The sequence below is a fragment of the Vigna unguiculata genome, chromosome 9 (genome assembly GCF_004118075.2).
Source record: "Vigna unguiculata cultivar IT97K-499-35 chromosome 9, ASM411807v1, whole genome shotgun sequence".
Lineage (NCBI taxonomy): Eukaryota > Viridiplantae > Streptophyta > Magnoliopsida > Fabales > Fabaceae > Vigna > Vigna unguiculata.
In genome coordinates, this window is record NC_040287.1 from 2,082,975 (window position 1) to 2,107,522 (window position 24,548).

A 24,548-nucleotide genomic window follows, 5' to 3' on the forward strand; every position below is an offset into this window, starting at 1 on the left:
GATCCTCTGAAAGCAAAAGGACTCTAAGCTAACTTTCTACACAAACTTTTTTTTTTTTTAATTTGTTATATTATTATTATTATTATTATTTTCATTTTCTATTTGAAGTAAATAATAATAAATCATGTGGGGCTCTCCCATGAGTGACTATATTACAAAACATGAGGGTCAAATTTGATTAAGTTATCTAACTACTTTTTTTCTTTTCACTTTTTTTTTTCTCAATGAAGACAAGTTTTTGACTTTGCTTGCCCAAAGCTAGGTTTATTATCGTTGTTCTCTAATCATCCTACTATAGTAGGACCATTTCAATTTGGATTTTGTGTATCCTTTCAAAATCAAAACTTTCTTAATATGAACAATTTATGGGACCATAACTACCTCTCACACCCCCACCTTATCAGAATATACCAGATTTGTTATTAGGTTCACCTTGTATTGGGATTACTAATGGTGAAACTTTCATGATTTCACTTCTCCATAATCAACAATGGATATGGATCCTCTACCATCAAATAAACTTTTTCATAGTTTACAAAAAGGCATGTTTCTTTAATTATAAATTCATATGCTAATTTTTATATATAACAAAATAATAAAAAATGTCTCCCTTTTAGAAAGTACATCACCCCATCTTAAAAGTCAAATTCAATGACATTTGATATCAATTAGCACATTATATCAATAACAATTATGACTTTTCCAAACTTTTTTTATATATATAGAAAGGGTGAAAGAATGGTATGATTATTTATATTATCATCCCCATTACAAATTCTTATGTATGATCAACTTATACTATTTTTTATATAAGTCATCTTCAAATCTATATCTATCATAACTTTTGAGTGTCATTCCTCATATTCATCACTTTTTTTTTTTGTTTCTTCATGTTTCTGTGCTCACCCAAGAAGCGTGGAATGATGAAATATTTAAAGTGATATACACCCAATGGAAAAACAATAAAAAAAATATGAAGAGGGTAATTAATTAAAAGAAAAAGGTATAAAGAGAGGTGGTGGAAAGAAGTGTAGGATGAGCTGGTTGATTTGAAATGAGAGGGGAAAAACTTGTAAGTAGGGGAGACCCTCGAAGTGCAAAGAGAAAGAGTACCACTTAAAGGGGTTGGAGTCATGTGAGGTGCATTTATAGTGGGGTTTTAGTGTTTTTGTTTTTTAGTGGCACATGGGAGAGAATCCCTTATGTGGGTAGTTGTGAAAAGCAACAAGCATGTGAGGCCATGTGCCATTCAAAATTGACCACTCTCACTATTTTGCACACTCACATTCATACACATTACACACTCATATCTTTGTGTTGTACCTTCTTATGCACACTCTTTTCAATTATCTTTTTTTCTTCTTGGTAACAACTAACAAGAAATACTTACCTATTTTATTCAGCATGGTTAAAATCTAAGTGTAAAAATGTAAAAATGTAAAATGCTTGTATGCTATTAAAGAGAAATTTATGTTAGATAACTTGTTAACCACTCTTAACCTAATCATATTTTATATTTAGAAGATTTTGAAGTCAAGATTTGATTTAAAGAAGGAACACAATTGTAACCATTTATTGATATGTGGTTGTACAGAGTCCCTATAATCAGTTTCCTACAGAAACTTGTGTTTGTAGGCCTGTGGTCTTCTTTTTGTGCGTGTGCTTGCGTCCATACCTGGTTCTGATGGAAATTATTATAAACCAATTTCCTTATCACTCCAATTATTCAATTACATGGGGCCTCCTCATGTCAAGGAAAAATTAAAAATTTATTTGCTAGTGAACTTCACTCCCTCATCTCAAAAACCCCTATAACTTCAACAATCCTCAACACTAACTCTACCACAACCACACCATTCCCTAAAAGCTTGTTTTTGCCTTCTTTTTCCTTAACATTGCTGACAAAAAACAACCACTACTACCTCTGTCTCTCCCCCACCTTTTTTTTCTTTGCACAATTTTGCACCCTTTTAGCTTCTATTCCCACTCACAATAATTCTTCTTCTCCATCTTCTTCTTCCACCCTTTATGCTTCTTCCTTACACTTATTTTTTTTCTTTAGATACAAAAGGTGTTTGTTCGGAATATTACACAAACACATGGAGGGTCAACAACCTGCTAAACGCAGACGCGTATACTCACTCGAACCCAACAAAGTGGAACAAGCAGCGTTTGCTAGAAGCTACATGAACTATTTGGTGCCGGCATTGATGAAGATCAAGGAAAGAATTACCTCTTCAGAGCACTGTGATGATATTCAGAATGTTGTCAAGTATGAAGTGGACATGGCAATGGTGCACTCGGCGCAGGGTTTTGCATGGAGCGATGCTCTAAGCGTGAAGCTTCAGAGAAATAATAGAGCCAATGCAGATAGTGACACAACCAGCAATGAAGAGGCTGGTGAAGCTTCATCAAGGGTTTGTGGCAAAAGTGGTGAAATGGTGCCATTGAACAACCATTTTCCTTCAAACCCTAGCTTGAAGCCTAGAAGAAGAAGAAGGGGTTTGAGAGAAGAAGAAGAAGATGAAGATGAGTTGAAGAGCCTTAGAATGTTGATACCTGGTGGAGAAGAGATGTGTAGTGAACAAATGGTGACAGAGCTTCAAAGCTATGTAAGCTGTTTGCAAATGCAGGTGAACATTCTTCAGTGCCTCGCAGAGACACATTGATTCATTCATATGTTTCTGCTTTTTTGCTTTTTTCATAAAGCCATTACCACTGTTATTATATGTCTCTGTGTTCCACATATAATATATATTCTCAATTACCAAATCAACTTCATCAATATTCTATCTTTTGCTAGCTATAATGTATTCTGAATATCGTGTTGTATATATAGATATATTTTTTCTTTTTTCAATCTGTCGAAGAGAACAAGTTAAAGAAAAGAAAAGGAATTAACAATGGTCTGGTATAATGTTTGTGAATGTCGTGTTTGATTAAGACGAGGTACAATGCGGTTTCGATTATTTCAATGTTTAGTTTATAATAATGAATACAATAGTATTTCAGAGGAATGAAAGTTTGACAGTTAAACTAACTTCTGGTGTTAGGTGAGTAAGTACTATTAGATATTCAAGTTACACACGCAGAATCATATGATATGATTAATCTTCTTTCTTTTTCTTTCTTTTTTTTCCTTTTTCGTTTTCCAACACCACCATTGTTGGCCTAATTTACGCGTTCTGGGACCACAAAACATGTGTTTCATTCATGCGTCATGAAGAGAGGAGTGAGATCTAAAAGTCGTTTGACTCAAGCTTAGTCACTAATGTTTCCAACTTCATGTTAGTCAAATTCAATATCTTCTGTCTTCACAAAGCAAGGAATCATTATTAATAATTAATGGATAACTTTTTTATTAAATTATGATAGTTAAGATGCATTGATATAACATTAAATCATGCACTTTATTATGAAATTCTAAGGAATGCATCTCAAATCTTTCCTTTTCTTTGCCGTAAGCAACTACCATTCTCTAATATATGTAATATAACTATTATATGTACCCATGGGACTTTTAAAAATTATAATATACTTATTATATTAATTTGAATTTCTAAAAATATATAATTGTTTTAAACAATATATTACGATTGAGTTTATCATAATAAAGACTTCAAATTAAATTTTAAATGAAATATCGATTAGACAATAAAAAAACATAGAGTAAATTTTCTAAGAATAAAAAGGTCAGACGATGTACAAAATGTTGAGCAAATTTGATAAAAATGCAAAAGTTAGATGATACACAAAAATGTGAAGAGTAGATCATATAAAACTTTAAATGATAAACCACAAGGAAACTCTTAAATAATAACTATTTTTAGTGATAAAAAATTGTTAATAACTATAGTGACCAATTTAGATATTAATTTAAAAAAAATATTGGTTACTAAAATAGTCACTATCACAAATAAAAAAAAATTATAACTGATTACTAAATTGATCACTAATTAATTATAGACTAATTTTGAAACTAATTTTCTTTTGGTAGCCAAAACTTTGGTATCTAATCTTTAGTGGCCAATTTATAAACTAATTCTTTTGGTATCGAACCTTGGTAGCTAAATATTAGAAACCAATTATAATTTTTTTTATAATAGTGACTATTTTAGTAACCAATACATTTTTATTTTGTAAATTGGTATCTAAATTGGTTATTATAGTGACTAAACATTTATTTTCTCTATAATTGTTTACTCCCAATTTATTTTCTTTGTATTTTTATTTTATCTCAATTTACTCCCAATTTTTTTAAAAAAATTGAACAATTATTTATTAAATGTTTATTGGAATTGAAAAAAAATATTTTTATTAGAATTGAAATTTTTATTAAATATTTTTAACAAAATTAAGTTTATTCAAATTTATATTTCATTAAACTTTATTTAAAATTGTTTTCAAATTTCAAATTTATTTGTTTTAAATTGTTATAAAATTGTTTAAAATTATTTTAAAATTTTACATATGAATTTATGTAATTGTTATTTTTAAACCAACTCAAACATTTGTATAAAAATTATTATATTTTACACATTTTAAAAATATACAATTATTTAAACTATAAATTCAAATTAAACAACAATATTTAAAATATGATGTAATAAAATATCACTACAAATAAATTTCAATGTAAAATATAAATTTTAAAAGAGTTGAAAGGTTTGATAAATTTATTTTATTTTATGAAATGCAATTAATAAACAGATTTAACATATTTGTTAGTTGAAATTGATTTTGAATTTTTTTTTCTATTAGCATTACTTTCTAATAACACTTTTAAAACAATTTTAGATAAATTTCAATACAAAATATTAATTTAAGTACACTTAATCATGTTAAAAACATCAATTTTAACAAAAATATTTGTATACCATTTATATAAAAAATAAATTTGGTTTTATTTTGGAGAAGAACAAACTTATTCAAATTTTAAAGAAGTTAGAACTAATTTGAGACAAAAAAAAGTTACAGGACCAAATTGAGACTATGCAATGACATCTGGTATGACAGTATCGCCATGGTATGATGTCAATTTGAAATTAACAAATTTTTAATTTTTTTAAAATTAAAAAATATAAAAATCACGAAATAACATGTGACATCTAGTTACATCAAAATTTTCAAAATAATGACGAAATTAATACATATAAAAAAATAAATTAATATTTCCCAACCAAAATAAAAACCAAAGACAAAATTTAACCTAGATTTAAAGTTCTAACACTTTACACATACCAATAACTCCAACAAATACTCTAACAAGCAACTAGGATGGTGAATATAAAACCAAAACATGTCCTTTGCAGAACATTTATAAATAAATTTTACCACTCTATCATTGAGATCATAAAAGGTTATATAAAGTCCACAACGAGTACCTATAATTAAATGTGAAGTAACTCTTAGATACTCTAGTGAAATCAACACCTTGTATTAATTTTGCAAGATAAAATAATTAACTTAAAAATCATACCAACAATATTTGTAACTATAGTGAACATTATGTATAAAAAAAAAAGTAAATAAAAGAATGCAACCTGACAAAGCATAACTCCATTCTTTTTTCTAACTTTCTTTTACTTTTTTCTTCTTCTTTTTCTTTTCGGAAAAGTTTACTTGTTTCCTTACAAAACTATAACTAATCATCCCTACCTCTTTTGTATTTACTTTGACCTTTCAATTCATTGAGGATAAAAAAAATTAAGGGGAAGAATTTATAAAGGGAGAGAAGTATATTGCAAAAACAACATAACTAATGTTATTATCTGCCTAATAATTTTATATAAAGTTGAGGCCTAAAGTAATTTAAATATTATTTTTTTTCTTTTGTTTTTTTATATGTTTTTCAAGAATTTCATCTATGATAGATTTTACATTCTAAATTGAATAATATCTCAAAATGTACGATAAAATATAACGGTAATTTGTTAATTTGAAGAGTTTTTTTTTTTTTTTTTTAATTCAGCAAATCTTACAGATATGTCCCCTTAATTTTTTTATCTGTTTAAATTAATTTTAGTCTTCATATTTAACCGAACGATTTTAGTTTTTAAGTGTTACTGAATAATAAAAGTGGATCCCTACGTTAATTTCACATCGTAATTTAGTAGATTTTTTCAACATCAACCATCTCTTATAGGCTGATCTGATACTAAATTAAATGAAAATTATATTTATCTCCCGAAATATTATACTAAATCATTCCTTTACTTTTGAAATTATCTTTTCTATATTTTTAATAAAATGATATTCATTTTTCTTATTTTATTTAAAATTATCATATTTATTAAAATAAAATAAAATAAATTATAATATTGTTCAACTTGGAAAAGGTAAAAAGTCAGGGATCATATTCAACCTTAAAAGATATATTAATTAGAAGGCTTCGAGTTTGGACAATATTTATGTTCAACAAGAAAAAATAAGAAGAGTTTATAACACCTCAAAAATTTTATTCAGGAACAAAGCAACCTGGTGAACCTTAAATACACAATTTTATTCAAGATATTGAAAGTGAAAGTGGGGTATGGTAAGGGAAACACGTAAGGGAAGTTAAACCATCCATGCATGCACGTAAAAGAATCACTTATCTAAAAATCACATTTTCTAAATATTTAAAAGTAAAGTAGATGTGTTTATCATAATAAATGTTATAAATATATTTCTATTTATTTGATAGATAAAAATAATCATCCATAACGTGTTATTAAAATTGTAAATAATGAGATATCCTAATTCATTAATTATAGTTTTTTTTTTTATATTTACTATCAAGCATTCAAATCAAATTTAGTACTATTATCCAGACAACTTTTGTAGTCATTAAATATATGTTTTAAAAGGAATTACTTTTAACTTTAAAATATAACTAATTATTCTATAGAACAAGCTGGTCCAAGTCCATTTTGGTCACGGGCTAAATTGGTTGGGCCAAGAATGGTCTAATTCAGTTTAGGTTTTTCTTCGTGCACCCATCAAATTCCTTTCTGCACCCAATAAATTGGATTTTGCTTTCCGGAACATATTATACCAATTCCGGAAATATCTTTTCGGAAAACAGTCATCCCATCCCTATTCCAGATCAAAATTTCTGAAAGCCTGTGATGGGTGCAGGAAGAAATGAATGAGTATCAATACAATCCTAAATGAAGATATCCAACCCTTATAAGATTGTGTCATATTCGAATTACAAAAGTTGGAAATGAATGTGTGTAATACATGAAATGAAATCAAACCAATAAAATAGTCTTTGGAAACGAAAATGGAGAGGAAATTTTTTTCTGAAGCTCTATAGTAAAATATTCTGAAGAAAATGGAGGGAACCAACAACATTAAACCCTGTAAAACTAACTGACATTGATATTTTTTTCCAGACAAAAATTTACATGTTCTTTCTATGGATTGGTTCTACTTCATCTTGCAACACATAAATCAAAAATATACAAGAACTTGTATTGTATGTGAATGTGACATTAGTCTATTAGTTGCACAGCTGCAATAGAAGGTATCTTGTCTCTCAGCTTCTGTGTTAAGGCAACACGAACTGTGGAAACCCCAGCTGCAGGTCCACTTAGCCGAACTTTCACAACATAATCATTCATCTCAACAAGCTCTAATATTCCTCCCCCAGTGCCAACAAGGTATGGTCTAATTTCAGAAAGAACCTGAAAAAATTAACAACCTTAAAGACCAACAATCCAATACCTTAAGCAACAGCAAGTACTGACTAGTACTATGAATCCTACAACATGTCTGCATAACATAAAAGTTGTGGTTAAGTTGCATTAGATGAGATGAAAATTAGTGATTCAAGAGGCCGATGAAATTGTAGAAATGCATTAAATTATGCAGTGCAAGAAGTTTCCCATACTTTTTCTACATTTTCTTCTGTTAACTGGAGACCAGTTTCAGTGTCCATTATCTGTTCCACTTCCATGATTTCAGGTATCTTGTCTCTGAGGCGAGTTTCTATTCCCATTTTCAATGTCATGGTTGAGCTAGGACATGATCCACATGCCCCTTGTAGCTTGAGGACAACAACAAGACCATCTATCTCATGTAATGCCACATTCCCTCCATCAGCCATCAAGCCAGGCCTTACCTCATCCAAAACCTTCTCCACATTATCTTCTGTCAGTGGCAGTGCACAGATTGGGGAAACAACAAATCCTGCAACATAACAATGTGAGTGCCACAATCAACTATGATATCTATCTACTCACACACACCCTTTCAAACCTACTTTGCTGCACAATTGAAATTCATCATCAAATAGCATTACTCACACTGTCAAACCCCATTTCTTTTTTCTCATTAGGCAAATTTAATAATTCACAACACTAACCAACTTCAGACTTGTAACATTTGCAGGAAAACATTTATGATGTAAAATTCCAGTACTCATTTAGCATCATGGTAAAGTAACAATCAGTGTAATTATTCAATTTTCTAACAGATGAACATCTTGAGTAATGAATGCATTGGAGTAACCAGCACCTGCTTTGCTTAGTCGAGCACGATCCGAGATAACCCCAAAAAATTGCTTTATATTGATTTGATGACCCCTGATAAAAACAGTGTCTTTTGACGAAAATCCTCTGGTATTTGCCACTGGGTTCTAGAAAAACAAAAAATTGAATCACAGACCAACGAATTGAGACGTGCCCATTACCAAACTAAAGAATCCTGGTATAAAACAAAAAAAAAATGGGAAATAACCGGAACTAATAGCAAAGTAGAAACGTACCTTAAGAGACAATAATCGGTGAGTTGGATAGAACATTGCAATTGTTCTTGTTGCATTGAGGCTTTGAGATATTGAAGTTGAAAGTGCACCACCCAACAACATCTGAGTGTGAGTGGATAACACAGAAAACTACCATAAGAATTTGAACATCTGAAACTGAAATTATTTTGGTTTATATAAAATGTTGTATCAATGTTCAGTTTTGATATCAGTAGCAGAGAAGGAGAAGCTGATAGCTCGCGTTTCTTGATTGGCTGACATTGATTCTTTGTGATGATAAAAGAAAATAATATAATAAAGTCTGTGGTCAGAACTGAACCATGCAAGCCAAATTCTGCACAATGTGGGAAGGACAAAACGGGAATTTCGAGATGTATGGAGCTGCAGAACAAAAATACGGAGGTGGAGGAAGTAACAGTCCACAAATCAAATTGCAGAGCCCAAGACTGCATATTTGGGATTGAATGAAGGTGACTGTTATTCTTGCCCTTTTTTTCACCCCTTTTATTAAATTATAAGGAATTATCATTTTGGATAAAATATTTTTTATGCTTTTAAAATGTGTAAATTATAATATAGGGAAGACATTTAATTCACTAAAGTAATTATTTTAATAGTTTGAATTTAATGTCCGAATATTAATAAGACATTTGTTTTTGTGTATGATCAGGTATGTGATAACAAATATTAACTCTAACTTTTCGTAATTTTTTTATTTTTTATTTATTTGTAAGTCTCTCTACAAATATTACTGGCTTATGTTATTGTTATCGATGTAAATATTACAATGAGCAATTAAGATTAACAACAAAATAACGAGTAAAATATAAAATAACTTATTTGACGAACTTTTAAATATATATTAAAATAAAAAAAAAATAAATGAACCTTGGGTTTGAAAAAAAAAAGAAAATTTATTACCAAACCCGTCTATTTTAAATTAATAATCGTTTTAAAGCAGCATTTTGGAAAATCTTACTTTAAACAATTAATTTATAGCTTTTTGGGTACTTTAGCTCTCTTTCACAAAGTTGTTTATGTTCTTTATTCACATAAATGTTCTGTAGGTATTTGATAGAAATATTTCGGGATGCTTTGACACATAAACCAAAATGAATATTATTGGTTAAATATTTCAATTAGAAAATTATGAATTTATCTTTTAACCTTTAATGTCAGATTGTTATATATAAACAATCTTCTAAAAGTGAAAAATATTATTTTAATATAAATTCCACAAATATAAATATTTTAACATTAAAAACAATTATTTATATAAGAAATCTCTCCGATCAAAAGAAAAAGTGGTATTTGTAAGATTTATATTACCGAGGATAAAACTTTGATTTAGAAGATGGTGGAAGAAAAATCCAAGATGAAGTAATTTAAGTCCAATCAGTACAACAAATCTATCTTTCTGGGCCAGGACAAGGAAACAAAGACCAAAACAGATCAATCGAAAGAAAATGTTAAAACGTACGAACAAGCTTTTCAGAAATGCACCAAACCCTAAACTTTACTTTTTCAACTACATTTCTTCCTCTTCAAACCATGTCATGTTTCTCCCTCCACTCACCTACCTCATTAGTTACAAAACTTTTTCTAAGAAGTAATCTATATTAAATTGTATGGTTAATCCTGATTCACACAATACAAGTACCACGAAATTGTACAAAAACAAAGAAACCTTAATCATGATATAGTTGATTTAGGTTGTATGTTAATTAAATGATCCGTTAAATTTTATTGGAAATTAGAGTACGAAATATTATCAAAAATTCAATTATAAATTTAAGACTCACATAGAGTAAAGATAAAAAAAATTAAGGGTTAAATATATTTTTGGTTCCTCAACTTTCATAAAAATTGGAATTAGTCCCTCCTCGAAATTTTAGTCCAATTTAGTCCCCAAACTTCAGAACTTCGTGAATTTAGTCCTTTCAAGCAAATTTTGTTAAGTTTATTTATAGTTTCAAACGCATCTCATGATAGCATTTGAAATGTTTACATTATTTGACACATTTTTTCTTCAATATTAGTTAAGAAACTATCATGAAACGCATTTGAAACGTCAAATAAACTTAACAAAATTTTGTTAAAAGGACTAAATCTACGCAATTTTGAAGTTGAGGGAATAAATTAGGTTAAAGTTTCAAAGAGAGACTAATTCCAATTTTTACTGAAAGTTGAGGGACAAAAACATATTTAACCCAAAAATTAATTAACATATAATAATAAAAATTAAAAAAACCTACTATTTCAAGATTTTGAGTCGAAAATTGTATCAATTTCTTATCTAGATTATGTTTTATAAATTCATTATTGTAAGTTTATATTTTATATATAAGAACAAAAACCAGTTGAAAGTGGTATCAATTTCTTATATGAGTTGAATTTATGTCTCATTACTATTATATGTTTAAGTAAATTATCTCTTGAAACATTCATCAAACCTTTGATATGTAATCAAATACTATTAATCTTTTTGTAAATTAAAAGGTATTGAACACATGGTTTAGAAACTTTTTTTTTTTTGAATTGTTGAGAAAGATGAGGTTAAGAAAGAAGTGATGATGTGAGTGTGAATGAGGGAGGTAGGTTGTGGAGCACTGAATTAGCCACAAAGGTCATGTCAAGTTAGCCACTAAACACACAAACACAACACACTCTTGCTTTGGTATTGTCACTAAGGTTGGCCACAAGAAGAAGAAGAAGAAGAAAGAAGAAAAAAGAAGAAAAAGAAAATGAAGTGAGTGAGATGCAATGCAAGAAAATGTATGAAGCACAATCTAAGTCATGGAACAAGACTTGTAACTCATGAATATCTATCTCCTTTTGACCAAGAAAAAAAGTAACCCTATCCTATCCGACCAAAAGAGATGTTCCCCCCACCCCTCCTTTTCATCTTCATTTTCCAAATCAATAATGCAACTTATTATTTTTTTTTATAACCTAATCTCATTTTACTCTTTCATATATATGCTATGCTGCAATGTGGAATCAAAACCAAAGGTGTGATTAGACACCAATATGGACATTTTTTTTTCCTTTTAATTTTTTGTCTTTCTCCTCTTCAAAATTTCATGTATGTGGCATGACCTACCTCTTTTCAGTTATGGCTGCATATAATATATGTAGTTCTATTAAATCTTTTTTATGTCAACAAAGAGCAACATAATTGAATTTGTCCCAAAACCACTCAATTGAGAAAGCAGTTATAGGGGTCAAAACAAAAATAAATTTTGCTTGTATAATATAATATGGATATAACATAAATATAGATATTTATAAATAAATTATGTATAAATAATATTATACAAAAAGGGTTATTTTATTAATAAAAATTTCAAAAGGGTATATAGTGTTTTGAAGAAAAATAAAGTTTTCGTGAAAAGTTGTTAGCACTATATTTGTTGGTCTTTTTTTGTCAATTGTACGGAAATTTCTAAATAATACACAGAAATTGAAAAATGTTTTATTAATATTATAATTGCACTGTAATATAGAAAAGGAGTTTCATTCATTTAAGAAATTTTTTATTAGTTTAAACTTAATGTCGGAAAGTTATTGTAAAATTCTTTCTATTATTGTGACCAAATATATGGTTACAAGTGAACTAATGACCTGGTTTTTTTTTTTTTTTTCATAAAAGCCTTTATTCTTTCCAGTTTTGAAAGTCTCTTCATAAAAACTATGGACTATAAGTATTAAAGATAATAGTTAAGATTAACAAAAAAGCAATCTTAAAAGACTTCACAAACAAACAAGGCCAATTATATATATATGACCAACTTTTCATACTTTTTTTTTTTTTTCAATTTGGAGACATATATAGAAAGATTTTTATTAATCTTGATTTTAACAAATAAATCTTGGGTTTGAAAAAAGAAAACTTTTTTTTATCAAACCCTTTTCATGTTAAATTAATATATCAAAGGAAAAAAAAAGTGTTAATCTTTACTTACATTTACATCAAGAAAAAGCATCCTTAATCTTAATAAACATTCCTTGCCCCTCTAAACTCAATGGATCTATTCACCAAACACATGGACAGATTGTTCGAAAAAATTTAATTTTCTGATATCTTAAAAATAAACAGATTCCTTAAGAACAAAAGAACAATGCAATCAAAGTTTCAGATTCTTGTCTGTTGTTCCCTTCTTTCTAAATCACAATACAACCCTTACTCAATGCTTCCTCCATGTGGTGGTAACACAACACCAACTTTATTGTGGATCTTTGCAACTCCAATAACATAATTACTCTTAAAAAATAGTAATAAAATTTCACCCCCAAATAAAAAGAACACCAAACACGACAATAAATAAATAAATAAATAAATAAAATTATCTTAAGGTTTGGTATGCCCTAAGGGTATGCAATGCATGGAATTTTGTAGTAGAATCTAATTCAAATGATGAAAGAGAAAAGCAATAATTTGAATGAAAAAGAAAAAAGAAAAAAAGGTGAGAGGCAGTCTGTGAAAGAAAAGAGTGTCCTTGTATTGTAACGAATAGAAGCACTTTGTTGTTGATTTGATATTTTATGACAGAATGAGGAATGAGAAGGAAAGATATTGTAGATAAATAGAATAATGTTGTGAACAATAATTGAGGATTAGGGTTTATAGAAGATTAAGGAAGTGTGAATGCAAGGAGTGGAAGATATTATTATAAATGAAGAGAGGGTATTGGATCCAGAGAAGATAAGCCTTCATCCCAAAATGGAGAGATTCCTTTTGTCCTTTAAATATCAATTTTTATGTTCTTATTTTAATCTTTCTTGGTGGGGAACTCCTAACCAGAATCTGATGCATTGAATGTGGAGGCTGAATTGGATCCAAACTTTTCTTCTTTTTTTTCAGAATAATTAATCATCATGCTAATTATATTTTTACTTCATCAACCAACCTCTGTGATGATTCCTTTCCCTATATTTTTTTTATTTATTTATTTCTTATAAACACATTCTATAAAATAATTTATTTATAGGCGTGGCTTGTGTCACACCAGAATTAGATTACCTCAAAGAAAACATAAACAACTTTGCTTTTCTGTCATGGAGATTTTAGACACCACAAAATCAATAGTGTTTTGACTTTCCCATTACAAATTTTAGATCATTTTCAACTTCAGAACCCCATTTTAGACACATATATAGATTCGGATTCAGAAATTTTTTTTGTCAAAAAAGTCACGTAATTTTTTCTTAATTTTCCAAAAATAAATATATAAAAAAACCCAGTTAAAATTTAGTAAAATCACATGTTTTCTTTTTATTAAAAAGTTCACCTTTTTATATTTTAATAGTACTAACGAATTTAGAAAAATCTTCTGGTTTTTCATCAAACACATGAAAAAACTATAGTTTAGCTTTTCTGTAGCACAACTAAACTGTGATTTGTGGAAGGTGATACTAATTCCAAAGATGGTAACACTGGGTTTAATTTAATTTAATTTAATGTATGCTTTTGGTTGAAATATATACAGGTTGGCCTATATTAAAATAATGTTTTATATGATATAAATATAATAAAGGTATGATGGTCATGGGATCCCTTTTATCTGAAGTAATGTATATGCTCTCATTGGGCATTGTGATCAATCAAAAGAAAAAAAAAAAAAAGGTGACTTTAACTTAGCATGCTTAAGCAAAAAGCTCAATCCTGAGTCAATTGCTTCTTTAATCAACCAAACCAGAAGCCTATTAGTGAAGCCACATGAAGAAAAAAAAAAGAAAGAAAAAAAAAATCTTAACTAATCAACACCAACTGATCCCAAAACATGTCAAATCAGAAAGTGAACATTAGATCTTCTGCACTCTGGTTGGAACTTAGACAGAACATGATAAGAGGAGTACTATGAACATTTTACAAGGTTGGGTGAGTGACAATTGTCACCCCCACAATGTGTTTCGACCCCACACATTTTTCTGGTCACACCTTATCAACAAGGCATCCATGTGAGAGTGAGTGACCCTTGTATTATTTATATATATTATTACACAACAAAGTGGCACACAATTGTTGAAATTTTGTGAACAACTAATTTGAAGGGACCAATCATGTATAAAGTTAATATTTTTATACAGTGGGGGGCCACAGGGTTGTAAAAAAATCTGCTACGTTTTTTTAGATCCAATTGAAGATTTTTGTTATTAGATTGTGTGGGTGTTTTGATTGGTTAAATTAAGGAGGTTTGTTTCCTCAACTACATTCTATAATTGAGGTAGGGGTGGGGCACATTGACAAGAACATTCTAAATACCAAATTGGTTCATAATTAAGTAGTTTTTTTTTTTCTTTCTCGGAAACTGCCAAAACCTGAAGCAATTGTGAATGGTGAAGTAACCCAGATGGTAGCAAGTAAAGAGGGAAAGAGAAGGTTTATGTGAGTAGTCATTATGCACTTATTTGGATTTCTATAGTGCTCAAAGAATCTATTTTTGTTTCGGTGGGGATGATCTCATCATGTTATCGATGACCAAGAAAATATTATAAACAATATGAGTGCTACCTTTATATTTATAGTAACTTGTTTGGATAAAACTTTTTTATAAAAAAATAAAATGAAACTAAATGTTGAAATTCTTACGTCGACTACAAATAAAGTCAATTCATAATATAAAAATAGATACAATTTTTACCTTACAAATCGGTTATACGGGATTGAATTAAAGGCTTAAAGTCCACTTCTAATACTAAATTTGTTTGTGAATTAAAATTTTAGTTCATAATGCAGAAACTTTATTCTTTATATACTTTTTAAAAATTTTATTTTTAATTTGTGTATTAGCTATAATCTTAAGTTATATATAAAAAAAGTTCTTTTTCCTTTCTAGAAATGTTTACAAAAAAAATTGTTTAAAATTATTTTTAATATATTGTTTTTAGTTTGTAAATAATTTAATTTTTCTTGTTAGCTCCCGGTGGTTCTTATAGTTTAAAATATTTTTTGTATGTTAATATATTTTATTTTTGTAATCAAGTATAATTGGTAGTTATTGTCTACATTTAATTTCTTAATTTAAAAAATTAAAAATTTCTTTTTCTTTTGTTTATAATTGAGTTAGTATTGTTTTAGTGACAATTTTGTTTCCGTTTGTAAGTTTTGTGCTATAAACAAGATTTTATAAAAATATTTATTTTATATGATTTTAAGTAAGTTCCGTTGAGAAAAAAAAAAATTGGAACTTCAACATACAATACCCACCCATCAAACAAGCATCTTTAGTCCTTTTTGTGAGGTCAAACACCCAACATAGTTTATATTTTGAACAATGTTTATTTTTCTTACAAACTGATTGATAAAATGTCTCTTTAGATTCGATTCTGTTTTACATTGTTTTAGATGATGAATTTAAAATGAATTATCATTCATTTTTTTTAAGATTATAATTTTATATTTTATTTTAAACATTAATATTATGAAGCAGCTTATTAGACAGTTCTCATCAAGGAATGGTATAAAATGATAACTAAGTAACTTTAATGTTACTTAGTTATTTACCTATTGAGGTATATATTTAGATGTTAGATTACACTTAAGACTTTTATTTAGAATTTTGGATGTTAACTATTTAATTGTGTTAAAAATTATAGTACAATTTAGAGTAACCATATAACTCAAGATACAATACAACGTTCATAGTGCAAATTAAAAAAATTCATCACATGAACTTACTTCTAATGATACTGTTTTATAACTTACATATAGATTTGTACATAAAGCATAAATACATTATGTTATTTATGATTATCTATAGTTCAAGACATCATATAGAAATTTATTTCAATTCATTGATTAAAAATGTGCGTTTGGTTTCGCGTCACATTGATGAAGAATTGATTTTTCAACACAGAATGGTTATATGTTTGATTTCAAAATCAATTTAGAAGTAAAAAATTCATGTTCAAAGATAAACAAGTAATATTAACTTCTTTATTGATGAAATAGATTCAGTTCAAATCAATTTTTCAACGCATGACCAAATTGCGATGAAGAGATTAACGTGTTTAATGAGTTTTTTAGCGAACATTTTATATACACTTGATGTTATTTTATATTCATAATGATTTTTTCAAATGTAAGAACTTGACTAGTTACATCATGATTAGTCAAAGAACATTGTCTATATGAAAAAAAAATGATATAAACACTTGAAATATTCAATACATCCAACAAGTGATATAGAAGTTTATCTCAATTATTTGATTGAAAATTTAAAATTAAGATTGTTGTTCAATGAAGAAATTAATGCGTATGTTGTGTTTTCTAACAATTCTTTTTATATGCACGTCATGTTATTTTATATTCATTAGTATATGAAAAAAAAAGTGATATAAGTAAGTGCTTGAATGATAGAAGAAAACATGTGATATAAATACTTAAAACATAAAAGAAGAAAGACATGTATGATTGAAGTTAAAATTTAAGAAAATAATTAATTATATTAATATTATTTTTAGAAAATATAATTCATCATACTAGTTAATAATGATAATCATCTTTAAATTAACTATGTATATAATTATTGTTAGAATTATAATAAATATTATAATCATTGTGATTATTAATTAACACTTTCATCATAAACTATATCTTTTCATTCACTCTTTATCCATTACCATTTTTTACTATTATTGTCACTGACTCCTCATTTTCTTAAAACAATGTTTTACCACAATAATTACTTATTATTAATAGTAGTAGTATCACTATCAATACTATTACTATCATTTTTGGGTGTCAAAAAAATTTGTATTCGTGAGTATTTAAGGATAAAATCCGCAATGGATAGAAAATGAATATTATAAATGAATACCTATAGGTAACGAGTTTTAAAAAAATCTTCATTTTTTTTTTGTAAATTATCATTGAACACTATTTAAATAGACTATTTGCACTTTGTTTAAAATTTATGAATAATATGCATTGTATTTTTATTTAAATTTATGATTAAAATATGTTGTTAAATATTAAATTTTTCTTTCTGAGAATATATATATATATATATATATATATATATATATATTGTTGGTTCTCAAGTGGGTATTCACCAAAGTCCCACATCGAGTAATATGAAGAAGAGAGCAGCAGAAAAATACTATAAAAGTAAAGAGTTGGTTTTAGAGTTGTTACCACAACTCAATAGGTCTCTTGGGTGTATGAGGGACTTGGGTAGTTGTGTGTCATTAGAAGGTTTGTAGTTTTTGCCAGAAAAATTGCACTATGAAGGGTTTGCAATTTTGGTCCACAAAAAATTGCACTTTGAGTGATAATGTTTTTGTTGAGTGTTTGTGGATGTTGGCCTTGAGGTGCCGAACCACGTTAATTTTCTGTGTGTTTTTATTTATATTTTTCTGCTCTTATTTGTGGGTGTGCTTCCGCTTGAAGAGATTATTATTTTTAGTGCGTGATTTCCCAACAGTGGTAGTGGAGTTCATGTGTTGTGAGATGCTCCCAGATCTACGAAGGAGGTTGCAAATGGTGCTCATGTGGCCTAATGAGTGATGTACCATGGAGATCTGATATGTGTGAGTCATGGTTTGCGACATGTGCATGGAGAAAGTGCTCTACGGTTTACAAATCTGTGTTGTTGTGTCCAGTAGACTGCGATGTTTGATAATGTTGGATCTGCATGGTGAGTGTGGAGCTCGAAATGTCCAATGGTGGTGTTTTGCATGACTCACGCGATGCTTCGTCAACAATGTTGCGTCGTTGTGTTGTGGCCGTGTCGTGGCTTGACCAAGGTGGCGTTATGATGGATTCCCTTTGAGTATCAGTGAATTGTTAGTGACAATGATGTAAAAGTTGCCGACAACGAGTCTGATGTGCAAAGCGGTGAGGGCCGTTGATGGGAAAGATTGTCATCATCAGTGAGTCTGTGCATAGCACCAGTGACAAGAGTGGTTCAAGCATATCTGTTGGATCACTAGTGGCAAGAGTGGTTCAAGCATATATGTTGGTGGTGTGTCAAATGTTTGTTTCATAGCAGTGAGACTTTTGGTGAAGGGAGGATATGTTGGTTCTCAAGTGGGTATTCACCAAAGTCCCACATCGAGTAATATGAAGAAGAGAGCAGCAGAAAAATACTATAAAAGTAAAGAGTTGGTTTTAGAGTTGTTACCACAACTCAATAGGTCTCTTGGGTGTATGAGGGACTTGGGTAGTTGTGTGTCATTAGAAGGTTTGCAGTTTTTGCCAGAAAAATTGCACTATGAAGGGTTTGCAATTTTGGTCCACAAAAAATTGCACTTTGAGTGATAATGTTTTTGTTGAGTGTTTGTGGATGTTGGCCTTGAGGTGCTGAACCACGTTAATTTTCTGTGTGTTTTTATTTATATTTTTCTGCTCTTATTTGTGGGTGTGCTTCCGCTTGAAGAGATTATTATTTTTAGTGCGTGATTTCCCAATATATATATATATATATATATATATATATATATTAGTTAGAAAGATATTTTTATTATATATACCTTTTTTTCAAAAAAATAATTACCATATAAGCTCGATGTCTTGTAAAATATATCTTTTAAAAATATTCCTAAATAAACTTAATGTATATTATTTATAAAATTAGTTTGTTTTCATTGTCTATGGCTAGAAGTTAGCATAAATGAGTAAATTCTAGATATCAATGGTCCCCGCCAAAAAATCGACGAATTAGTTCATGGAAAAACTAAATTCTGACTTGATTCTTTGCTATTATTTTAATAAAAAAAAGAATTTTAAAGAATTAATTAATGAAATAATATATTTTATTTAAATATTTTTTTCTATTCATGATTTCTTAAAACGAAACATCACTTTGTTTTATTTTCTCCTGTAGTGAGAAAAAACGAAGACAATAATTCTACTCTTTAAGAATAAAATTCTCGTCTTGTACAATAAACCGAGTCATTTGAGTAATCAAATACACCAAGTACTACTTGAATTTTATTTTATTTTTCTCCAAGTGTACTAATCTAGAAAAGAGAATTACGTCGAAGACCCCAATAAAACCCTCAATATATGATAACATTTTATTTTTTTATATTATTTATCTTATCCGTTTTTACTTAATATATGTCTTTCAACATATAATTTGTAACTTATATAAGAAGAATATCTTATAAAATATCACTATAGGTAAAATAAGATAAGTTGTACTAGAAATCAAGGATTTTGAAACTCATGCCATTGAAGGTTACCAAAGAACACTGTAGAGTGACAATTTCCTTATTTCTATAAACTTTGATGATAATTTTTTATTTTTGAAATAAGAAAAATAAAATATAATAGAAAAAGAGAAAGAAAAAAAAAGTAATGGTGGGTCTAGTTTGCTAAGGGTGTGTACCTTTGTTAGGGTACAACGCGTGCCTTTGGTGACCCAATGAAGAAGCAGCTTCAACTTCAACTCTAGGACTAGCCTTTATGCTTCCATGTCCTTTCCTATCTTATCCCTCTACACATTTTCTCCATAGTGTTCTTACAACATGGACCACTTTACAAACCCTAATTACCTTTTATCACACTTTTTTTTTTCAATCACAACATCAATTTTTCTCTTCAAAAATTCACACACTTATCTTCCTACCCACAACTCATTCTCACATATCCCTAGGGTTTCACACCAATATAAAATTCCTATTCATTAAATAAATTCAACCCTAAAAGGCAATAGGACATACCAAGTAGTTTTTCTACACAAAATATTTAGAAGAAAAAAAGTAATTTCAAATTAATTTGCATGTGAACTGGTACACCCAATAAATTTCACATCACTTAGGACTCGAGATTAAACACAGTTTAAATATTTCTTCATTTCTCTACCTTCTAAGACATTTTTTTAAGATAAAATTGTGATAGAGTTTCATGCTCTAAATTGTGATAGACCGTGTCAGAACGTTGCTGCTAGACAAAAACATGTACTAATTTTTAAAATTGTTAAAATAATGTCATTCTTTATTCTCTTTAATATATGTGATTTAAAATAAGATGGTTTAGATTATGCATAGGTGGCTTGCCAATGTTTAAGCAAACATATTATTTTATTTATGACATTTTTATTATATAAACTTATTACATCATAAGCATAAAATTATTTCATTATAATTTTCAGAAACAATTTAAAATATTTAATATTTTGAGACATATTCCTAGGTAAATACTTATAAACCCCTTTAATCCGTTTGCTCTAAATAGTTCAGACCAATAAGATTTCGGTACGGAATAATATTTATGAATACATTGTCATACTTCACAAATACACAAAGCAATTATTTATTGATATAGAATATGCAATGGTTTCAAAGGATGACTAGTTTTTTATTTCTCGGAAAACTTGATTAGTTTTTATAATAAAATTTTCGATTTAATAGCCTTTTTTTTTCAAAAAATTTAAACCCGAATTGAGATGAAAAAAAAGTCAACACCACTTTAATCAAAACTAAGTAAACTTGTTTCTTTTCTAAATCTTTCCAAACTAATAAAATAATGGATATTTACTTATTATATAACCGTCGAAAATAATTCAAGTATGAGTCAAAGTTTTATATTGGATAAAATAGACAAAATTAAATATAATATAAAAATAAAAATCTATAATTTCATTATCTTAAAATTTTAAAAAATTAAAAATGGTGTTAAATATTTTATATATGTAAGATCAATTAATCATAATTTTTCGATCCTCATATCTAGTACGAAAAAATATATAAACCCATGGATAACCAAAATTGATGACATCATGTATTGAAGCTATTTTTTTTTATGTTTATGTACATAAAATTGGTGAACTTTGATTTTGACATTAATTTTTCTTTTTGATTAGTTGTGCTCCCTTGGTGATTGGTCACAGGCATGGCTCTTTCTCGTATTACACAATTTTCCTAGAAAATGACAACATGTTGACATAGTTAATAACATCACATATGGCTCGATCCTCCAAGAAAATAGATAGTGATATGATTGAGATATTTTTAGGGTTTTGGTGTGTTGTTTTGTGCAACAATGCATGATTGAATCTCTCTGTGCTGTTTTGGTGTTGTTGATTGTTAGGTCCATTGATCATGTGGATGCTTCACGTGGCCAACCTAGACACATCAACTTCCTAATATTATTATAATCTTTCTTCTTCAACCTATCTAATTAATGTCACATATTAATTCAACCATCCCAAGAATACCAGAATAAACCTTTCACATAACCTTCCATACATATCAACTCAACATGTTCAATGAATCATATCTGTCTCAAAGAATTTGAATTCTTTATTGATTTTTTGTGTACTGTTTTCTACTTTACTTTTATAATACATTTATTACCATCAATTTCAATATTTTAAAATATATTAAAAAAATATTTAAAATATTAATATAATATATTTTATTTTTAATGTCCAACAGAAAACAACACAAATAAAAAAAATAAAAAAATCAGTACAGAATTTAGACTCGTAATTCAATTCATCCGACCTTAATTTGTTTGCAACCCTTTTCAAAAGTTATCAAATCATTATGAAATATATCCTCCTTTTAAAGATATTAATTATTTTAAATATTCAAAATTTAAAGTAAATTAGAAGTACTACGTTGAGTAAAAATAAATAAGATAATTATTATATAAGTAAAAATAAATAAGATAAAAAATGATATCCTAATATTATATGAATTTGTAAACCGCTCATTAATGTCAAATTTTTTTGGTGTCTATTTTGAAAAAACCTCACATTAGAAAAAAAAACATTACAAATTAATGAAAGATATATAATGATAAACACTTTATATTCACATGTTATGGAATTATTTATTTAGTTAAAAATAACATATTCAATTTTATATTTTGTTTAAACTCTTTAATGAAACGATAATCATAGTAGTGCAAATAAATTAGGTTTTACTTGGACAAGTTTTTCTTAAATGATTTATAGATAAAAATTAAAAAAAAAAGTTGACTTCTAGTTTTTTCTACGATTTAAAATTTTCTGTTTTTTTTTTAATAAAAGAAGAAATTAAAAGATTGTATGACTTTTTGATAGAAAGAAATAAACATGAACGACGAGTGTCATTTTAAGAAAAGTAGTTAACTTATGCTAATATATTAATATTATTTATTAATTCTTCAAAAAAATGTATTCATGAAGAAATTGAGATTTTATTTTTTTAAATGTTATCAATGAATAATATTTTTGGAGGGTCAAAATGAAAATGAAGACTGTAATCCTGAAGCAACAGAGACTAGTTTTAAAAGTACGTCATTTTGATTCCAAATGAAGTGACATAGGATTGAAGATATAGAATTAATAAATAATTATTTATCTATTAGTACGTTTGACTGGTTTAATCATCTGAAATTTTGAGAACATTTATTTAATCATCAAAATTTCTTCAACAAGATGATGATAGCTTACTGGTTTGAATTATTAAAAATAAAGTTAAATATATTTTTAGTTTCAAATTTAAAACTAAAATTGATATTTCTTTATTTTAAATTTTAAAATTAAATAAATTTATTTATTTATTAAATTTTCTTTACATGTCATATATATTTTAAAATAATATTTGAATTATTTATATTTCAGTTTAATTGTTAATTTGAAATATGATATAATAAATTTAAAAACAATTAATATAATTAAGTTAAAATATATATTTATTTATTTAAAAATTTAAAAATTAAAATATATTAAAATTTGAGTTAAAAGTTAATTCTAATTTTACATTAAAATTAAGATTAAGTAAGTAAATGATAAAAATATTTCTTGGATATTCCGATAACATCTAATTAATATGCTATAGTAGCACCTTTTTTTTTTATCATGTAGCGTATGAGTTACAGAGTTGTGAAACAACATTTTGAATTGAATAAATAATACATTAAACATTTGAAAAACAAAAAGAAGTTTTTTTTAAAGTTATATATTTAATTCTTTAATAATATGTACGATAGAAAAATATTGATAAAATTTGTTTATAATAGAATAAAAATCACTAGAATTTTTTCAATGTGATTGTATATTATATAATGTAAATTGATTTGAAATTTTTAAAATATTTATGACTTTTTTTTTATTTAAATAAATATCAAGAAGATTTGACATAAATATTCTATATAAAAAACTTAAATATTATTTAATCTAAAATCTTATAAATAAATATGTGAGTCTTTTTTTTCGATACTTATTCTATTTAATATGAAACCAAACTCGCACTTCAAACTTAAAATTTTAAGAGTACACTTTTGAAAAATCATTACAAAAAAACTTATTATAAGAGAACTGAAAGAAGAAATGTATATATAGTATATAGCACGCCTGTGCATTGTTTTGTGTGAAACTAAAAACTACATGAATCAGTTTTTCTGTTGAATTTTTTCATTGTCACTGCTGAATATTAAAATCATATTATTTTAATATTTTAAAAATATTTTTAATATATTTTAAAATTTCAAAGTGATTAATTAGTATATTTTAAAAATATAACAGAGAAACAATAAATAAAAATTCCAAATTCAAACCAGAGGCCAAATTTAGCAACAGTCTTTGCATTCCAACTAAAAAACAAAACGTTTAAATACCAAAATCTATGCATTTCTTAATCATCACAACACACACACACACAAGAATCTCTGTGCCATTATTTTCTGCATCACAGTTTTCGTTTCTTAAAGACAACTTTTCCATTTATTCATCCCAATTCACAACAACAAAAAACAACATAAAGAAACAAGAAAATCCAACAAAGTTAAAACATTTAAAATTATGATTCTCAAAATCAAATACAACAACCAGTAACAAAGGGCATGGGCATTTTTTTT

The 24,548-nt window shown here is 27.5% G+C and overlaps 2 protein-coding genes across 2 annotated transcripts; one reads left to right on the plus strand and one right to left on the minus strand.

Annotated features, from left to right (window-relative positions):
• The first annotated feature begins 1,774 nt into the window (after positions 1-1,774).
• Positions 1,775-2,824, plus strand: LOC114162966 (transcription factor bHLH146-like). Its single transcript, XM_028046987.1, has one exon. The coding sequence runs from the start codon at positions 2,100-2,102 to the stop codon at positions 2,667-2,669; it is 570 nt and encodes a 189-aa protein (XP_027902788.1). The 5' UTR covers positions 1,775-2,099; the 3' UTR covers positions 2,670-2,824.
• Positions 2,825-7,337: 4,513 nt separating this feature from the next.
• LOC114162697 (nifU-like protein 3, chloroplastic) lies at positions 7,338-9,017 on the minus strand. Its single transcript, XM_028046656.1, has 4 exons — positions 8,753-9,017; positions 8,503-8,623; positions 7,877-8,175; positions 7,338-7,670 (listed from the first exon to the last, which is right to left on the minus strand). Exons 1-4 carry the CDS (start codon positions 8,852-8,854, stop codon positions 7,479-7,481), a joined length of 714 nt encoding a protein of 237 aa, XP_027902457.1. The 5' UTR covers positions 8,855-9,017; the 3' UTR covers positions 7,338-7,478.
• Positions 9,018-24,548: the final 15,531 nt, after the last annotated feature.